Source organism: Peromyscus maniculatus, chromosome 15 (genome assembly GCF_049852395.1).
Source record: "Peromyscus maniculatus bairdii isolate BWxNUB_F1_BW_parent chromosome 15, HU_Pman_BW_mat_3.1, whole genome shotgun sequence".
Classification (NCBI taxonomy): domain Eukaryota; kingdom Metazoa; phylum Chordata; class Mammalia; order Rodentia; family Cricetidae; genus Peromyscus; species Peromyscus maniculatus.
The window spans coordinates 18292396-18308991 of NC_134866.1; the positions used below are offsets into that span (position 1 = coordinate 18292396).

At 35.8% G+C, this 16596-nt stretch overlaps 1 protein-coding gene across 3 annotated transcripts in view; it reads right to left on the reverse strand.

Annotated features, from left to right (window-relative positions):
- The window catches only part of Cdh12 (cadherin 12), a 993285-nt gene that overhangs the window by 78405 nt on the left and 898284 nt on the right, over positions 1-16596 (reverse strand). For all 3 annotated transcript variants that reach the window (XM_076551719.1, XM_076551718.1, XM_042261391.2), the window contains exons 6-7: positions 11655-11774; positions 513-680 (exon numbers count right to left, since the gene is read on the reverse strand). In XM_076551719.1, the coding sequence (XP_076407834.1) occupies positions 513-680; positions 11655-11774 (288 nt within the window). The remainder of the gene's footprint in view (positions 1-512; positions 681-11654; positions 11775-16596) is intronic.

Here is a 16596-nt window from a genome sequence, read left to right on the forward strand (position 1 = left end):
AGAGGGATCTTGGCCCTTTTGGAGGAAGGAGTGGATCAGGTAGGAGAGGACTCCTGACCTCTTTGCTTCTCTAATCTTTCAGGCTCTTACCCTGATATCTGTTTCCCAAATTTTTATTGATTAAAGAATAATTAGATTAATTCTTTGTCTATTATCATAACACTAAGCATGATTTTCTTTAAAATTTAAAGACAGGTAATTTTTTAAATCCATAATAACCTGCTTCCTAAAGATCAATATTATTTGGAGATGTTTTTACTTTTTGTAGTGTTAATATATGACATGGTATATTTATTTTATTTTATTTTATGTGTTATTATTATCCTTTAGAAGCTGGTGCTGTTTGCTAGTGAGAGACAGAGAGTGGATACAGATGGGAGGAGAGATAAAGAGGAACTGGGAGGAGTAGAGGGAAGGGAAACCATAATCATGACATATTTTGGGAGAGAAAAATATGACATGGTAACTTTTTAGAAACATTTGTAAATATATTTAGCACATAGCTGACATACTTTTTGGGAATCGAGGTGGGTTGTCATTGACGTCAGTGAGGGTAATATTGACAATTGTTGTTCCAGCAAGGCCACCGAGTTGACCACCCATGTCCTTCGCTTGGATGAGGACCTGGTACTGCTCTTTAACTTCTCTGTCCATGTTTGGCAACGCTGTTCTAATAACACCTTTGGGGGAAAGTGATAACAGAGAATCAATATCACAAACAGAATGCTTCCCCTGACCCCATCAGATTGAAATAGAAGAAAGAGGTTATGTACAGATTTATTAGCAATGGCACATTAAATAACATACTCTATCAAAATTTAAAATAGCCTAACTACCCTAAATTTGGAATGTGACTTTTATTTTTTTCGATTTTTACAGCCAGATCTTAAAATATAGTTATAAGGAAAACAAAAAAGGTTACAGTGTACCTCAACATCAAGGTCAACCCTCCCCAAGTAAACTAACTAAGTTAGGCCTCATTCACATATTCAAGTCTATGCTGAAATGAAAGAGAATGTTAATACTTTTAGATTAAATTATACACATAGAATAATTTAGGTAATTAAACTGAATTGAGTGTATAATTCCAAAGACTATTATTATCATATCCATTCTTTAGTTTACAATAAAAATCCACTTATCTTAAAAAAACATGAACTATATCATTTACATAATGTGTCTGTTTTGTCTTTCTGGAGTCTCCCTAACTATTTTCACTGAAGAATCCATCCCTTCCCACGCCCTTAGCTGTCATCAGATATTATCATTGTGGGGCCTTTGTGACTCCTTCCATCAAGGTAATCCATTCTCCAAGATAGTGTCTTATGTTTAAAACTCTCAGTATGCGGTTGAATAAATGAATGACTGAGTGAATGAAAGTGATCTTACAGTTTTCAATCTTATATCACATATGCATATTTACACACAGCAGTCATTTCCATTCTTATATCCAGGTATAGGAACTATTTTATATTTCTATTTATTCATAGTAAAAATGTAAGACTTTCAGAATCCTGTGGAAATTGAATTATAAATTTTATTCCAAATTCCACTAGGTAGTCAAGGATTGTAACAGGTAGAGACTGAAGAACCTTTACTTTAAGCACATGTGATTTTGGTGGTGGTAGGTTATATATCTTAAATATAAAGGCGTGTATGAATAATAAAAAATCAGCCATCAATACAGTATAGAGGATTTAAATCAGTGCCCCAGCGTAATCCATATATCTGTGCTTGCTACCATCTACTTACCCATTGCTAAATTTTTGCTAATGCATATTGAACTGCAATCTTGAGATTTCATCTGGCACTTGGCAGGAAATAGTTACAGAAAAGACATCCATCATTTTTGGTCCTAATGCTTTATTCATGAATTGGTACTGACACCATTTTGATTCAATCTGTCTTCTCTTCCTCACGGGCTTCTGATGCTTTATTTTCAGTGTTTCTAAAACCAAGACTTTTAAAGTCCACATCTCAGTGTTGCTGTCTTACATACCTTACATCTTGTGGCATCTATCTGATGAACAATGTTCATGTTTTCTAGATAAATGCGTGGTTTTGTCATTTGGTATTTGCTGTCTCATCATATCATTGACCATGTGTGATTTTTACTCAATTCACTATAGAAACAGTCCTTTATTATCAATGTACATATAACTTTTGCTCTACATCATTTATTTCTCTACCTTATGCATCTCCCAGGATGAAAACTGTACACAGCAGAGAGAAAAGAAAAGGAATGGGGAAAGAAGATGGGGGTGAGGCAGAAGGAGAGAGAAAGAAAGAGAACAAAAGAGATAAGGGTTATTATTCTAGGGCACATTATCAGTAGCTCACTTCCTTCAATTAATAATGCTAGACTTCAGGTCATTATAGATGAATATATTTATGGTGCCCAATTTCTTGTTAATATATTTAACAGAATAAATTTTCTGTTATTGGCCACAATCAGATCATATATTATAAATAAATGTGTCTAAAAAAATTATTAGGTGCTGTGCAAGTATCTCAGGGGGAAAATTGCTTGCCATTCTCTGTCATAGGATTGGGTTGTCGGGTATTTACAGAACTGTTGGGTGAGTATGGTAGACCACTTGTAATCCCAACACTTAAATAGGGCAGAGAGAGGAGATTTACAGAGAACACTGGCTACATAGGACTCTTGAATCAGTGAACCTCTCATTCAATTTAGAGACCCTGCCTCCATACATAATGTAGAGAGGAACCAATAGAAGTCATACCATATGGACCTCTGGGCTCCACATGCACACACAAAAATAGACATGCTCATATCATACACATATACATTTGCTAAAATAATAACAGTAACTAAATATATCATTTATTCTATTTTCTATATAGCACATCCAGTAAAGTCAAACTCAAACTGTGATGAAATACTCACTTATAATTGTATTAAGTATTTAATACTTTAGGGAGAATGTATACCTGTTAATCTGTTCTGATCCTCTTTATCCACCATATGGATTCCAGAGATTCAATTCATGTTCTTAGGTTAGGCTTGAGAGCAAGCACCTTTACCTACTAAGTCTCCTTGCTAGCATTTTCCCATTTAGTTTACAAGGAACACCTGCAATTGCTTATGTATATGTATGTACAAATGAAAATCAGACCAAAATTCTTTTTTCCTATGACTTAGTTTAGTCATTGATAGCTCTTTCCTCACAGAGAAAAAAAAAATTCCTTTTTTCTACGTGACAGTTCTACCACTTCCTGAGTACACGTATATCTCATGCAGAAATATTTTTCTTTAATTTATTTTTTTCATTGATTTGATGTGTGTGTGTGTGTGTGTGTGTGTGTGTGCGTGCGTGAAAGTATGTGTATATGCATGTGTGTGTGCAAGACACAGCTTGTATGTGACAGTCAGAGGACAAAATTGTGGAGTTAGTTCTTAGTCCAAAATTTGTCCTTTGGGAATTGAACTCAAGTTATAAGGCATAACAGCAGAGGTCCATAATTGCTGACCTATTTCACTCACTCAGTATTTTCCTTTCAAGATTGAACATGTCATGACCATTCTGTTGACATTTGTATCTTATCAATCATTTAACAAATTCATCAATTTATTCAGTGTGTGTGTGTGTGTGTGTGTGTGTGTGTGTGTGTGTGGTGTTAGCATGCATTGGTGTGCATATTCATTTATGTAGTAGTGTACATAAAAATCAGTTTGTGTATATGAGGGGGGAAGAATACCACCTTGAGTGTCTTTCTCAGGAGGTATCGTTCATATTTTTGAAACAAGTCTCTATCTAGGACCTAGAGATTCCTGACAGCTCAGCAAGCCCAAGCAGTTGCCATCTAGCTTGGATAACAAGCATACATCACTGCACTTGGCATTTTGTGTAGGATATAGATATGAAACTCAAGTCTCCAAGCTTGAGCAGAGAGAAATTCCTGAGTGTTCTTTTCCCTCAGGCCCTGCATACCATCATTTCTAAAACTGTAACCTTTTTGAACTCTTGAGTTCTCTTGAAATCTGAAGTTGGAGAATTGAAGCAAATAATGTTTTGTATCCATGGTCATACACTGTTATTGCACATGTTACAAAACAAGGACATAATATGCAGCTTTCTCTTAATGGTTGATATTTTCCTTGACAAATTGTTCTTCTTAATATACATTTACTTCCATTGATTTTTTTGCAGTTGTGTGTTTATAATCAATAATGTCTTAATGTTTCATGTCAGTTCATTCATTCAGATAAATGTACAAAAGAGTGACTACTTTGTATAGGTAAAACTTTAATTTTGTCATTAAAGGAAAAAATATTGTTTATCTTACCAGCATTAAGTTAGATATATGAGTTCTGTAAGACTGTATTCTGAACTTACACCAAGATAATTTTCAATCAATAAAGCCTCATAAGTACTCATATAATATTTAAGGCATTGCCTCAATACATACTGTGTGACCTTTGTTGTAACTTTAGTGTGGGACCTTAAAATAATTAACACATTTTAAGCCTGAAAGCTACCTTATAAATATCTATCTTAATAATTATTGACAAATGCTATTTTCATCCCTGAGAAGCTCTTCTTACAAGGAATGACAATGAATGCGGAGATTTAGGGCTCCTTAATATTTTGAGAACAAGTAATACTTGAGTGCTCATCTATAAACAAAACAGCTACATGATCTCTGGAGTTCAGTCCATACCACAGAGAACAGGACAGAAAGAATTTAAGAACTGGAAGATCAGGAGAAGGACAGTGAACTGCTATGTCCAGGTCATGACACAGCTTTGCCATCATGGACTCCAAGCAATTGATGTTGTCTGTACTGGGATTGCCTAAAACTACCAGTCAGTTAGATCTGAGATATACTCCTACCACACCCCATCTGGCTGAACTATTGGCTATTGGGAGGTTCTTAGGGAGTCATTATCTTCAGTTTTGTTTTTGTTTTTTGTTTTTTGTTTTTTGGCTTTTGTTTGTTTGTTTTTTGCCTTCTATGGAGCTCACTCGGCTCCAATAGATTGTTTCAAAATCATAGCTACAAAGATGCCTCTGATTGACTAAATCACAAAAGAAAACATGAGTTTAATGTGAAAAAAGATGTGTAAGGAGGCAGGAGGGGTGACTGGATGGGAGGGAGATAGTATAGCGTGGAGGGTGAAAGCAATCAGAGTACATTTTATACATATACAAAATAGTCAAAAATCAGATTTAATAAAGTTGTAAAAAAGGAATAGAGATGAGATATAGCATGGAGGTAAGTTTTATTTTGGACACAGGCTTGAGACTTTTGCTACTAAATACAGGGATACATTCACTTGCAAGTTTCTTGAGAATTCCTCAAAAACTGGGCAATCTGTATCAGATTTCTTCATATGAATTCAGAGGTTGGAAAGATTGCATAGTTTTTAGTATAAACAGTAGAAAAAGGAAAAAAAATCAAGTAGATTCTATAGTTATACTCTTACTGCTTATGATGATTTCAATAAATCAGCAGAAGAGAAATATTATAAGGGACACATTTAAAAAAAATAACCATATCATAAAATATTTGACCAAAAAGTTCTGGAGACAGTTTATGGTAGTGGTTATGGACATAAAGGCTTTTAATGCTGAAAAATTGCACATGACATGGTTAAAATGGTAAATTTTTTTTTTTTTTTTTTTTTTTTTTTTGGTTTTTCGAGACAGGGTTTCTCTGTGTAGCTTTGCGCCTTTCCTGGAGCTCACTTGGTAGCCCAGGCTGGCCTCGAACTCACAGAGATCCGCCTGGCTCTGCCTCCCAAGTGCTGGGATTAAAGGCGTGCGCCACCACCGCCCGGCTTAAAATGGTAAATTTTATATTACATGTATTTTGCCATAATGAAAAATGAGGATTTTAAATTAAATAAATGATATTGAAACAAAACATTATAAGCCTTTCTCAATTGGCAACTGGTTCATTTGAAAAATAAATAAACCACCACATGATGCATAATGCATCAAACTATAGTTGTCTAAATCAGGCTGGCTGTGCAGAAAAAAATTAAATATATTAAAAGAATTTTATACAAATTTAAGACACAAGAGTCAATTATTCATAATAACATTTGTTTTCCTGAATGGAAGATTGCTGTCTTGGAGACATGGTGTCCTGATTTCATGTAATAGATTGAATGTAATTTTATTTTTGTACCTTTTTCTAGACTATAGTTTTTCTTTCCATATTTTGAAATTATACATGTGTGATGGCTTGTTTTAACTGTCATCTTGACAATCTAGAATTACCCTGGAAGACATTCTAGTTCAGGAATTATTTCCATCATACTGCTTGTGGGCATGCCTCTGGTGATTTGTCTTGACTACTAACTGCTGTGGGACGGTCTGTATGTCAAATGTGTTGCTCTGATTGGTCAATAAATAAAACACTGATTGGCCAGTGGCCAGGCAGGAAGTATAGGCGGGACTAACAGAGAAGAGAATTGAGAGAACAGGAAGGCGGAGGGAGACACTGCCAACCACTGCCATGACAAGCAGCATGTGAAAATGCTGGTAAGCAACGACCCACGAGGCAAGGTATAGATTTATAGAAATGGATTAACTTAAGATATAAGAACTAGATAGCTAGAAGCCTGAGCCATTAGGCCAAACAGTTAAATAATATAAGCGTTTGTGTGTTTATTTTATAAGTGGGCTGTTGGACTGCCTGGGCTTGGCAGGACCCGAAGAAAAAACTCTCCAGCTACAACAAACTGACCCAGCTCATTATGGGTGGCTCCATCACATAGGGCATGTCTGAAATTTTATAAAAGGGAAGAAAGCTACCTGAGCACCAGCAGATAGCAAGGAAGCAAGGACCCATGCATTTTTTTCTCTTTGAGAATGTGGATGTAATGCTTTAGGTGTCATCTTGGCTTATTCACAGTAGTAGAATACAATATGGAAATATAAAACAAATAAATCCTCTTAAGTTGGTTTTGGTCAAGGTATTTTGTCACAGAAACAGAAATTAAACTAAAACAACTTGTAAATATAACATTTTACTATCATATAAACATAAAATATGAGATATAATTCTATGATATTTTAAAAATTCTTCTACATTTTGATTTTAAAATACCACTGAGTAATAATTTTAGGAAAAGAAGTGAATATATTCAGAGTAAATTACTTCTTGTTAAAGCAACTAAGTTGGAAATAAGAGAACTTTTATGAGAACTATTTTTTTTTCTTGGATTATTTCACAGGCTGCCTCATTTTACCTTAATGTCTATTAATAGTTTTACACAAGTTTGCTATAATCCTGGGAGAAAGTAGGATTAGGAATGCATATCAAACAGCAATATTAATACAGGATTCATTTACATATTCTGGTTTCAGCTGAATAAATAATAAGTATATTTATCTCTTTTTAAATGTTTAGGCACCAAAAGTTGTTATGAGGCTCTTTCTTTAATAATTATTTTAAATGGTTCCTACACTCAAATAAGAAAATTGTAGATAGTATTGGCTTTCATGTATTTTATTTAATAACAGCAAACTGAATCATAAAAGGAAGCTGTACAGCTGGAACAAATGGAGACTATTTCTGAGAAATTGCAATTATCCTTGATTTTTGATTTTCTCTTATCTACCACAAGGTGATAAATTTGACAAAAAGTATTCTTAATGGTTTTGGTGCATGAAGAACTAGTCTTCACTCTCGTAATGAAGTGCCTCATCACCCACTCTTTTCCTGTCTAGTGGTCTGAGGCATTGTTACAGCAAGACTTCTGTCTCCACTGAAAAATCAATGCTTCTGAAATCCCTTATGCAGTTGATGCCAGAAGAGATTCACCTTCACCTCTAAATATAAAGCTTCATATGAAATTATAAATACAAGATTATGCAGTCATGAAGCACATACATTTTCAACTGCAAAATAATAATTTTCATATACATTAGAATTTATCTACTATTCATACTAACTGTGAAAATGAGAGGTTTTAGATGTTGCTTTGCTCATATAATTTTATGTGTGGTTGTATTTTGAAGACGGCAATCATTTTAGCTTTTTTAATGTGCTAAAATTCATATCTTCCTAATTTTTTGGTCAGATGTTGCTTCCATCCACCTCACCTACAATGATTCTTTCCTTATCAACTTTCCAGGCTTTCCTGGAAACATTTTGACTCTGTAGAATTCATCATCACGACTCTGAGTTTGTGGGCTCTCTTACTCTACCAATCACTACACATACCAAGTTTGCTTTGTGCTTGTCTTTGTATCTCTGCAGGGTGTTCCTTAGGGAAGAAAAGAAGTTAAGCAACAGATAACATCAGTGCTTTCATTTGTGGTCACGGTTTTCATTAAGGCAAAGTTGGAACAGACCTATAAATCTATAAGAAGATACAGCACACAGGGATTCCATGAGAAGACAGGAAAGATTCACACAAGTTTGCTTCATTGTCAGGCTGTATAGTCTACCTATTCTGTTTCCGAGGAACTTTTTGAACTTTACCTTCAAAAAGAACTTCCTGAAACTTTTTCCTCTCCAACTTTTCACTTTTTGTCTTTGTCTACAAATATGTGTGATTTTCCCCTTAGTTAAATTTCAGCAACTTTTTTTTTAGGGGGAGGGGAGTCGAGACAGGGTTTCTTTGTATAGCTTTGGAGTCTTTTCTAGAACTCACTCTGTAGCCCAGGCTGGTCTCAAACTCAGAGAGATCCTCCTGCCTCTGCCTCCAGAGTGCTGGGATTAAAAGCTTGTGCCACTACTGCCTGGCTCAGCATCTTTTTAAAAACAATATTCCTGTATATCTCTCTCTATTTCCTCTATTTTCTCTCCTATTTTTTGAATAAATAACTTGTAAATATTATTTCTACAGCACACAATCATTTAAGCATTAGGCATTCTGGTTTTTAATTTCCAACACTGTCCAACTGAGAGAAAGTAACCCTTTCTAGATCTTCTTCAGTTCATATACCTTTCTTAAAATATGTTTTAAAGTGGACTAGTGAAAAGACTTACAGGATTAAACTGCCTTCTGTCAAGGCTGATGATGTTAGTTTAATCCCTGAGCATTACAGTTCATAAGAAGAGAACCAACTTATGCCCACAAACTTTTCACTGACTTCCAGACACAGTGTGTTATGTGCATGCACACACACTTGCACGCACACACACACACACACCCACACACACACCCTACACACCAAATGAAATATACTAACTAAAAAATATTTTTCTAAAAATTTATTCATTGAGAATTCACATATTTGGAATTGATCAAAGCATCTTATATGTGTGCTTGAAATTTTCAAAGCAAATAAACTAAAATATAATGAATTTACTAGAAGACATAAATTTAAGTTCTTCATTTGAACAAGGATGATACCAATGGAAACACCAAAGTAGATAGGAGGAAGCCAAAGGGTTTTCAACTTTACATAAAGAATGAGGAAAGTCAGGAGAAAGGTGGTTCTGCCCAGGGAAGAACACACCTAATGGTTGTCCAGTACCAAATGATCAGCCTGATAACACACATACAAGAACACTATACGGACATGAGTAGATTATATTTAGGAATACATATGCATTATTTTTATTTTTCTCTGCCTTCTTTTTTTTATTAATTTAATTTTACATATCAGCCACGGATTCCCCTGTCCTCCCTCCTCCTGCCTCCCCTCCCCCCAATCCACCCCCCCCCATTCCCACCTCCTTCAAGGCAAGGACTCCCCTGGGGATTCAACACAGCCTGGCAGATTCAGTTGAGGCAGGTCCAGTCCCCTCCTCCCTTCACCTAGGCTGAGCAAAGTGTCCCAGCATAGGCCCTAGGTTCCAAAAAGCCAGGTCATGCATGCATCAAGAACAGGTTCCAGTCAAACTGCCTCGGGGCCTCCTAAATAGTTCAAGCTAATTGACTGTCTCACTTATCCAGAGGGCCTGCTCCAGTTCAATGGGGGCTCCTCAGCTATTGGTTCATATTTTATGTGTTTCCACTAGTTTGGCTGTTTGTCCCTGTGCTTTTTCCAATCATGGTCTCAATATCTCTTGCTCATATAATCCCTCCCCTCTCTCACCAATTGGACTCCTGGAGCTCCACCTGGGGCCTGGCTGTGGATCTCTGATCTGCTTCCATCAGTCATTGGATGAGAGTTCTGTCACGATAGTTAGGGTGTTTGGCCATCCGATCAGTAGAGTAGGTCAATTCGGGCTTTCTCTCGACCTTTGCCAGTAGTCTATTGTGGAGTCATCTTTGTGTATTTCTGGGGACCTCTCTAGCACTTTGTTTCTTCCTATTCCCATAGGGTCTTCATTTATCATGATCTCTTTTTCCTTGTTCTCCCTCTCTGCTCTTGATCCAGCTGGGATCTCCCACTCCCCTAAGCTCTCTTTCCCCTTACCCTTGCCCTTCATTACCCCCACTCATGTCCTGAGGTTAGCAGGCAAATGGATGAAACAAGAAAAAAATCATTCTGAGTGAGGTAACCCAGACTCATAAAGACAAACATGGTATGTACTCACTCATAGGTGGATACTAGATGTAAAGCAAAGGATGACTAGAATGCTACTCACAACTCCAGTGAGGCTACCTAGTAAAGAGGACCCTAAGAAAGACACAGGGGTTGCCCAATGACAGAGAAATGGATGAGATCTACATATGCATTTATATGTTTACATATTCATATAAAAACATTTTAGTAGAAAAGGAAGCAATAAATTTGGAAAAGAATGAGGAGAAGTATATGGGAGGATTTTTATACTAAGTTACAATTAAGAATTTATTTAATAAATGCTATTCTGAAGTTCCTCTTTAGCTGTGACTTGTGGTGGTCAGAGTGGCTGTCTCCTTAAAGAAACTCAACATTTAGTCTGAACAGAAAACTTCATTTCATTCAAATAGCACCAAAACCTGGAGCCCTGGCTCAATTGTGGATGCTGACTTACTTAATATAGGCCCCCCAGGACTGATTTCTCTCACCACAAAATGAAAAAGAAGAGAGAAGGAATGAATAAAGAAAGGAAACATAAAATTGGCCATGTGTATACATTCAAACCCTTATTATGCTACCTACATTAGAGCTGGTTTTGAAATCTAAAATTTATTTATAGATTTGTTCAAAAGAAAACAAAACAAATCCAACCCACCAAACAAACAAACAAAAACCCATAAAAAATGTGTCTGCTTATAAAGAACAATTCTAATATAAACAATGTCCTTGGTACAACAAGATTCCAAGGGATGAACTTCCCTCACAGCAAGCATATGTTGCATGTTTCTCAAAACCAACCCTCTATAATACTTACACAGATAACAAAAGAAATTACAGATGCTTCTGAGTCATGGCTGAACAATAAAACTGAATACAATCTAGAAATCTGACATGAACCAATAAATGAAAATGTGTTTTTAGACTGATGAGTAAAAGTTTATATTTAAAATTTTTAAAAAAAGACTCCTAGCTAACAATGTCGGACCTTTTAAATACAGGTGCAAACATTTATATTTACACAAATCTCAGAAAATATTAATTTATTTACTCAGCAAAAGAAAACATCTCCCTCAGTCATGAAAGATGGTTTCTGTTTTGTCAAATGATAGCTCACTGATTCTTTACTGCTATATTGGAAGAGATGATGTTTGATTCCAAGACTTCTTTAAAGTTGAATTACTTGAGTGATAAGTTTGTACCAAATTAAAGCTTTACCTGTCTTGGGATCAATGGAGAAATAAGGTTGACCCTGAAGAATGCTGTAGACAACTCTGGCACTGTTCCCATAGGTGGGGTCATCTGCATCGGTGGCCTTGACCTGGAGCACGTAGGCACCTGCAAAATAACACAGTGTCACTTTCCTTTACAAGGGTGAAAGTCGTATTTGACTTTTCTATGCATGCTTTGAGTATGCTTTGCACCCAACAATTACTTAAGCAGAATAACTGGGTAGTTTCAAGTCCAAGAGACAATGCTTACCCTCAACTCACCAAGGATGTTATCATAAAGACTGAACAAAGTTGGCAAAATAAGGAGAACCCTTGCAAGCCACCGGCAATAATGTTAACATTATTTCATTTTAACGATACAAGATTTATTTTTTAAATGTAAATAAAAAGGAGTATTATGATCTAGTAAGTCTATGTGAGTGGGTACAAATATAAAAGAAAATATTGAAGAGGCATCCACACTGTGGAGGCAAGAAAGCCCTACTGCCGTGAGCCAAGAATTGGAACTAAGTAGCCATTCACTAATAATTGGAAGAATGTAATATAGTACATAAACACAGTGTGATACCAAGAAGCTATGTAAAATACTGGAATCCTTGTGTTTGAAGGAACACAAAGTCTCAGAGTTCCTTGTATTAATAAGGAATAAGACATTTGAAGAAAGACAAATACCAAATGACTTCACATACATGTGTGATCTAAACTAATAGACTTCTTAGAAGCTGAAAATTTAAGGGAATTTACAAGAGGCTTGGGGATGTAGAGAGAGGGGGTGAAGTTTGATCAGTGCTTCCTGACTTCCAGTTACATGGAGAAAATAAGTTCTGGTGCACTATTGCAGAGCAAGATAATCATAATAAAACAATGTGCTTCAGATTTCAAAAGACTAGACAAAAGTTTTATTAAATTTTTAAGGTATAGAAGTGACAAACATTTGAGATGACTAAAATAATTATATTTAACTTGATTTTATCATCAAATGGAACATGTATGAGAACTCTCTTTGAATTCCACTAATATTTGCAACTTTATGCATGAAATTATGCTTCCTGTTTAATGAGTGTATGTACATAAAATATAAAAATGTGAATGAACTTTAAAATGTAGGCAACCATAGAGTTGTTATTGTAAATGATGCATATATCACATACAATTTAAAACTATGCTGGTTTCCAGTACATTGATCATTGAACTGAAAGGCACCATAATATCTTCATTGATTTACATACCAAAGAAAACATCAGGTACCATTTATACAAGCTCAGCTGCTCACTGTGGAAGCTTGACTTTCATGATTAAAATATCAATAGAGAAGCTAAAATGTTTAGAGGCTGTTAAGTGATATGTAACTTCAATTTACAAATCAACAATGGCCTCTGACCATTAGGAATCCTTTAATTAGAAAATAATATTAAAGAAACCAAGAAAGCAAAAATGATCAGAAATAGTTGCACTGTCCAAGAGTAGGAGAGGACCTTTTGGTCTCCGGGCCTAATTCCTCATAGGTTTGGGGCATAGCAAATCATTATAGCCAAACCAAAATATTTATTCCTTTTCTTGGTTTTTGAGAATTGTGCATAGATTTAGGTACTAAGGAAAGCAGGACAGTTTTTACTGTTATACCTTCATAAATATATATATATATATATATGTGTGTGTGTGTGTGTGTGTGTGTGTGTGTGTATTATTTTATAAGAACTTTAAAACTATCTCTTCCAAATACCTTGTTCAATACTACTATTCTTAGTTTAGAATAAAGAAAAAAAGACAAGATATTACAAATTATAACAAAATTCTTCACTAAGTCATGTTATAATCTGTAGACATTTCCAATATGTAAAATACACATATTTAATATAAATAAACACACATATATATTCATACAGAGAAATGTATATGTAACTTAATATTTCTTGTAAATAGTGAATACCACATACATCCAAATTACTATATTGAACGAGCTATCTTGGCTAACTGGGGGATACAGCACAAGCACCAAACACACAGTGAACTGTCAGGGCAGAGGGACCAATCACCCTTCTATCTGTACTTTCAAAAAAATACACTATTTAGATAAAGAAATAATGTTTTAGAATTTCAATAGTATGTACTTATCACTGAGATGATTTTTGGGATTTCAAGACATATGAACAGGGGAAAAGTATGTTACAGTAACCTTTTATAGGGGAATTGTAGACAATGCCAAGAAACTGCAATACCTAGTCCTAGCCATCATTATCAATATCTTTATTACTATCAGTATTACTTAGTGTCTAAATTGGAACTTGTGCAAGTCCTTTTTCAGGTTTTACTGATATAAAGAAACACCTTTTCATTGAATGCTGTCTTTTTATGGAACCATCCTGTAACTGCCTTGACAGGTTAGCATCCTGATTTTTCTCAAAACATCAACTCTTAAACTCTTCTCACCTACTTTTCCCTCTACCTTCTTTTACACAGACACGTGGTCTCTCATTCAATAAACAAAAGTTATGTCACTTTCTATTAAAAATAAGTTAAACTTAAAAGCAAAACAAAACAAAACAGCCCTTTAGTCTATTTGTATACCTAATGGATAATATCTCAACTCAGCTTTCTCTACTGTGCCTTTGGGATAGATTCCAACCATGCTACCAGAGACTATACAATACTTGCTCTCACTCCCTTACTGTTTGTGAGGAGTCTTTCATGCTGTGTGTCCTTGCTGTCGTCATTAACATGCTACCTGGAGAAAACTGTATTTCCCATCAGCTTCCCAGCATCGTGTTATATCAGTGAGCCCTTCTTTGTCTGTTTCTAGCCAAGATCACCCATCCACTACTTTATAACCCATCAGTCTTGGTATATTCATATTTCTTTAACTCATAAGCATCTTCTGGTATTCTCTCTATCTTGAGAATGCAGTTCTAGAACTTTGCTTCAGACAGTTCAGTTACTGCTCTTGTGTTAGCTCTCAATTCATAACCTCAGAAACCACAATTGATACACAGACAAAGCTGAGTAGACCCCTTCCACATAGTCTTCCAATCAACCAGCTGGTAGAGACTCTATACCATGTCATTATATACCATATTCCATAATCCCAGGTATGATTGCTAGCTTTAGTAATATTAATGTGATGTGGTACACATTTATCTCTGCTTTTCTTTTTTTGTCTAAAGTCAGAAAAAATAACTTATTTTTAATAATAATACATGAGCAAATACAACAAATTTCAATAGACTTTATCATACAATAAAAATAGGTACTATTTAAGTGTTTGTTAAAAACAACAAAACTATATAAACACATCACTCATTGGGTATTAAGTACAAAAATTTCAACACTAGTATGAGTCATGTTCTTATCATCCACTTGTTAATATTAAAAAACTAATTTGGATATTATGCTCCTATGGATGATTAAAAAGGTGATTTGTGGATATATTTTTCATACATATTAAAATACAAAAATTCACATAATGAACCTTTTTTGCATTTCTTTCTCTCTCTCTTTTTGTTTTGTTTTCAAGACAGTGTTTCTTTGTGTAGTTTTGGTGCCTGTCCTGGATCTTGCTCTGTAGGCCAGGCTGGCCTCGAACTCACAGAGATCTGCCTGTCTCTGCCTTCTGAGTGCTGGTATTAAAGGTGCGTGCCACCACTGCATTCATTTTTCTTAATTCAATTAAAATATAATTTCATCACTTCACTATCCCTCTCTTCTCTCTTTCTCTTATCCTTCCCCAGTCAGACCTTTCTCTCTCTGAAATTCTTTTACCATTCATTGTTACATAGACATGTAAATTGATTAACATACAAATACTACTTGATGAATCTGTCTGTTTCCAGGTCTGACTATTCCTTGGATCACCACACAGGGGGTTCATCCTGGGGGAAGGAATTAATCCCCCTCCATAGCTGGTCATTATCTATAGCTCTTCATCTAGACATGGGTCTTCATGAGATTTTCCCAATCCACAACTGAAATGTCAACTGGTTTTTGAACTGTTCATGTCTTGTTTAGAGAGCCATGTTGTTGACATGTCATGGGTGTAGTTTCCTGTAGCCACCAGAGAGTACAGTCTCTTAGCATTCTTCCTGTTCCTCTGACTCTTGCAATCTTTCTGTCCCCTATACCAGAATGTGCTTTGAGCCTTGATTTCTAGAAGAAACCAAGTCCCTTTCTTAAAAAAAAATTATTATTTACATCTCAACTGCAGATTCCCTTCCCTCCTCTCCTCCAAGTCCCTTCATCAATTTCCCCTCCACCCTCCCATCCACTCCTCCTTCATTTCTCTTCAGAAAAGGGCAGGCCTCACATGGATATCAAGAAAACACGGCATATCAAGTTGCAGTAAGATTAGGCACCTCTTCTTGAATTAAGGATGGCCAAGGCAACCCAGTATGAGGAATAGGATCCCAAAAGCTAGAAAAAGAGTCATAGACAATCCCCTGCTCCCACCGTTAGGAGTCCCACAAGATGGCCAAGCCATACAACTGTAACATGTATACAGAGTGCCTAGGTCAGTCCCATGCAGGCTCCCTGGGTGTCCATGCAATCTCTGTGAAACCAATGATCCCAGGTTTGTTGATTCTGTGTTTTCTTGTGGTGTCCTTGAACCCTCTGGATCCTACAATGTTCCCCCCCTCTTCTGCAGGATTCCCTAAGCTCCACCTAATATTTTGGCTATGGGTCTCTGCATCTATTCCCATCAGAAAATATGTTTTTAAAGATGCTGTAGAATTTGTTCATTAATTAAATCTGTCTGAAATAATCAAAACTATTAAAATAGACTGGAAAAGACATCTCCCATTAGAACCCCCCAGGATGCAAAGTAAGTCCCTTTGACTACAATTGTAGGATCAGTTTCTCTTTTCTTGCTGCTTATCCTGACAAAATTCCTCCTGGCCCCAGAGTAACCTCAGTACCATTAATGGTGTGACATTGAG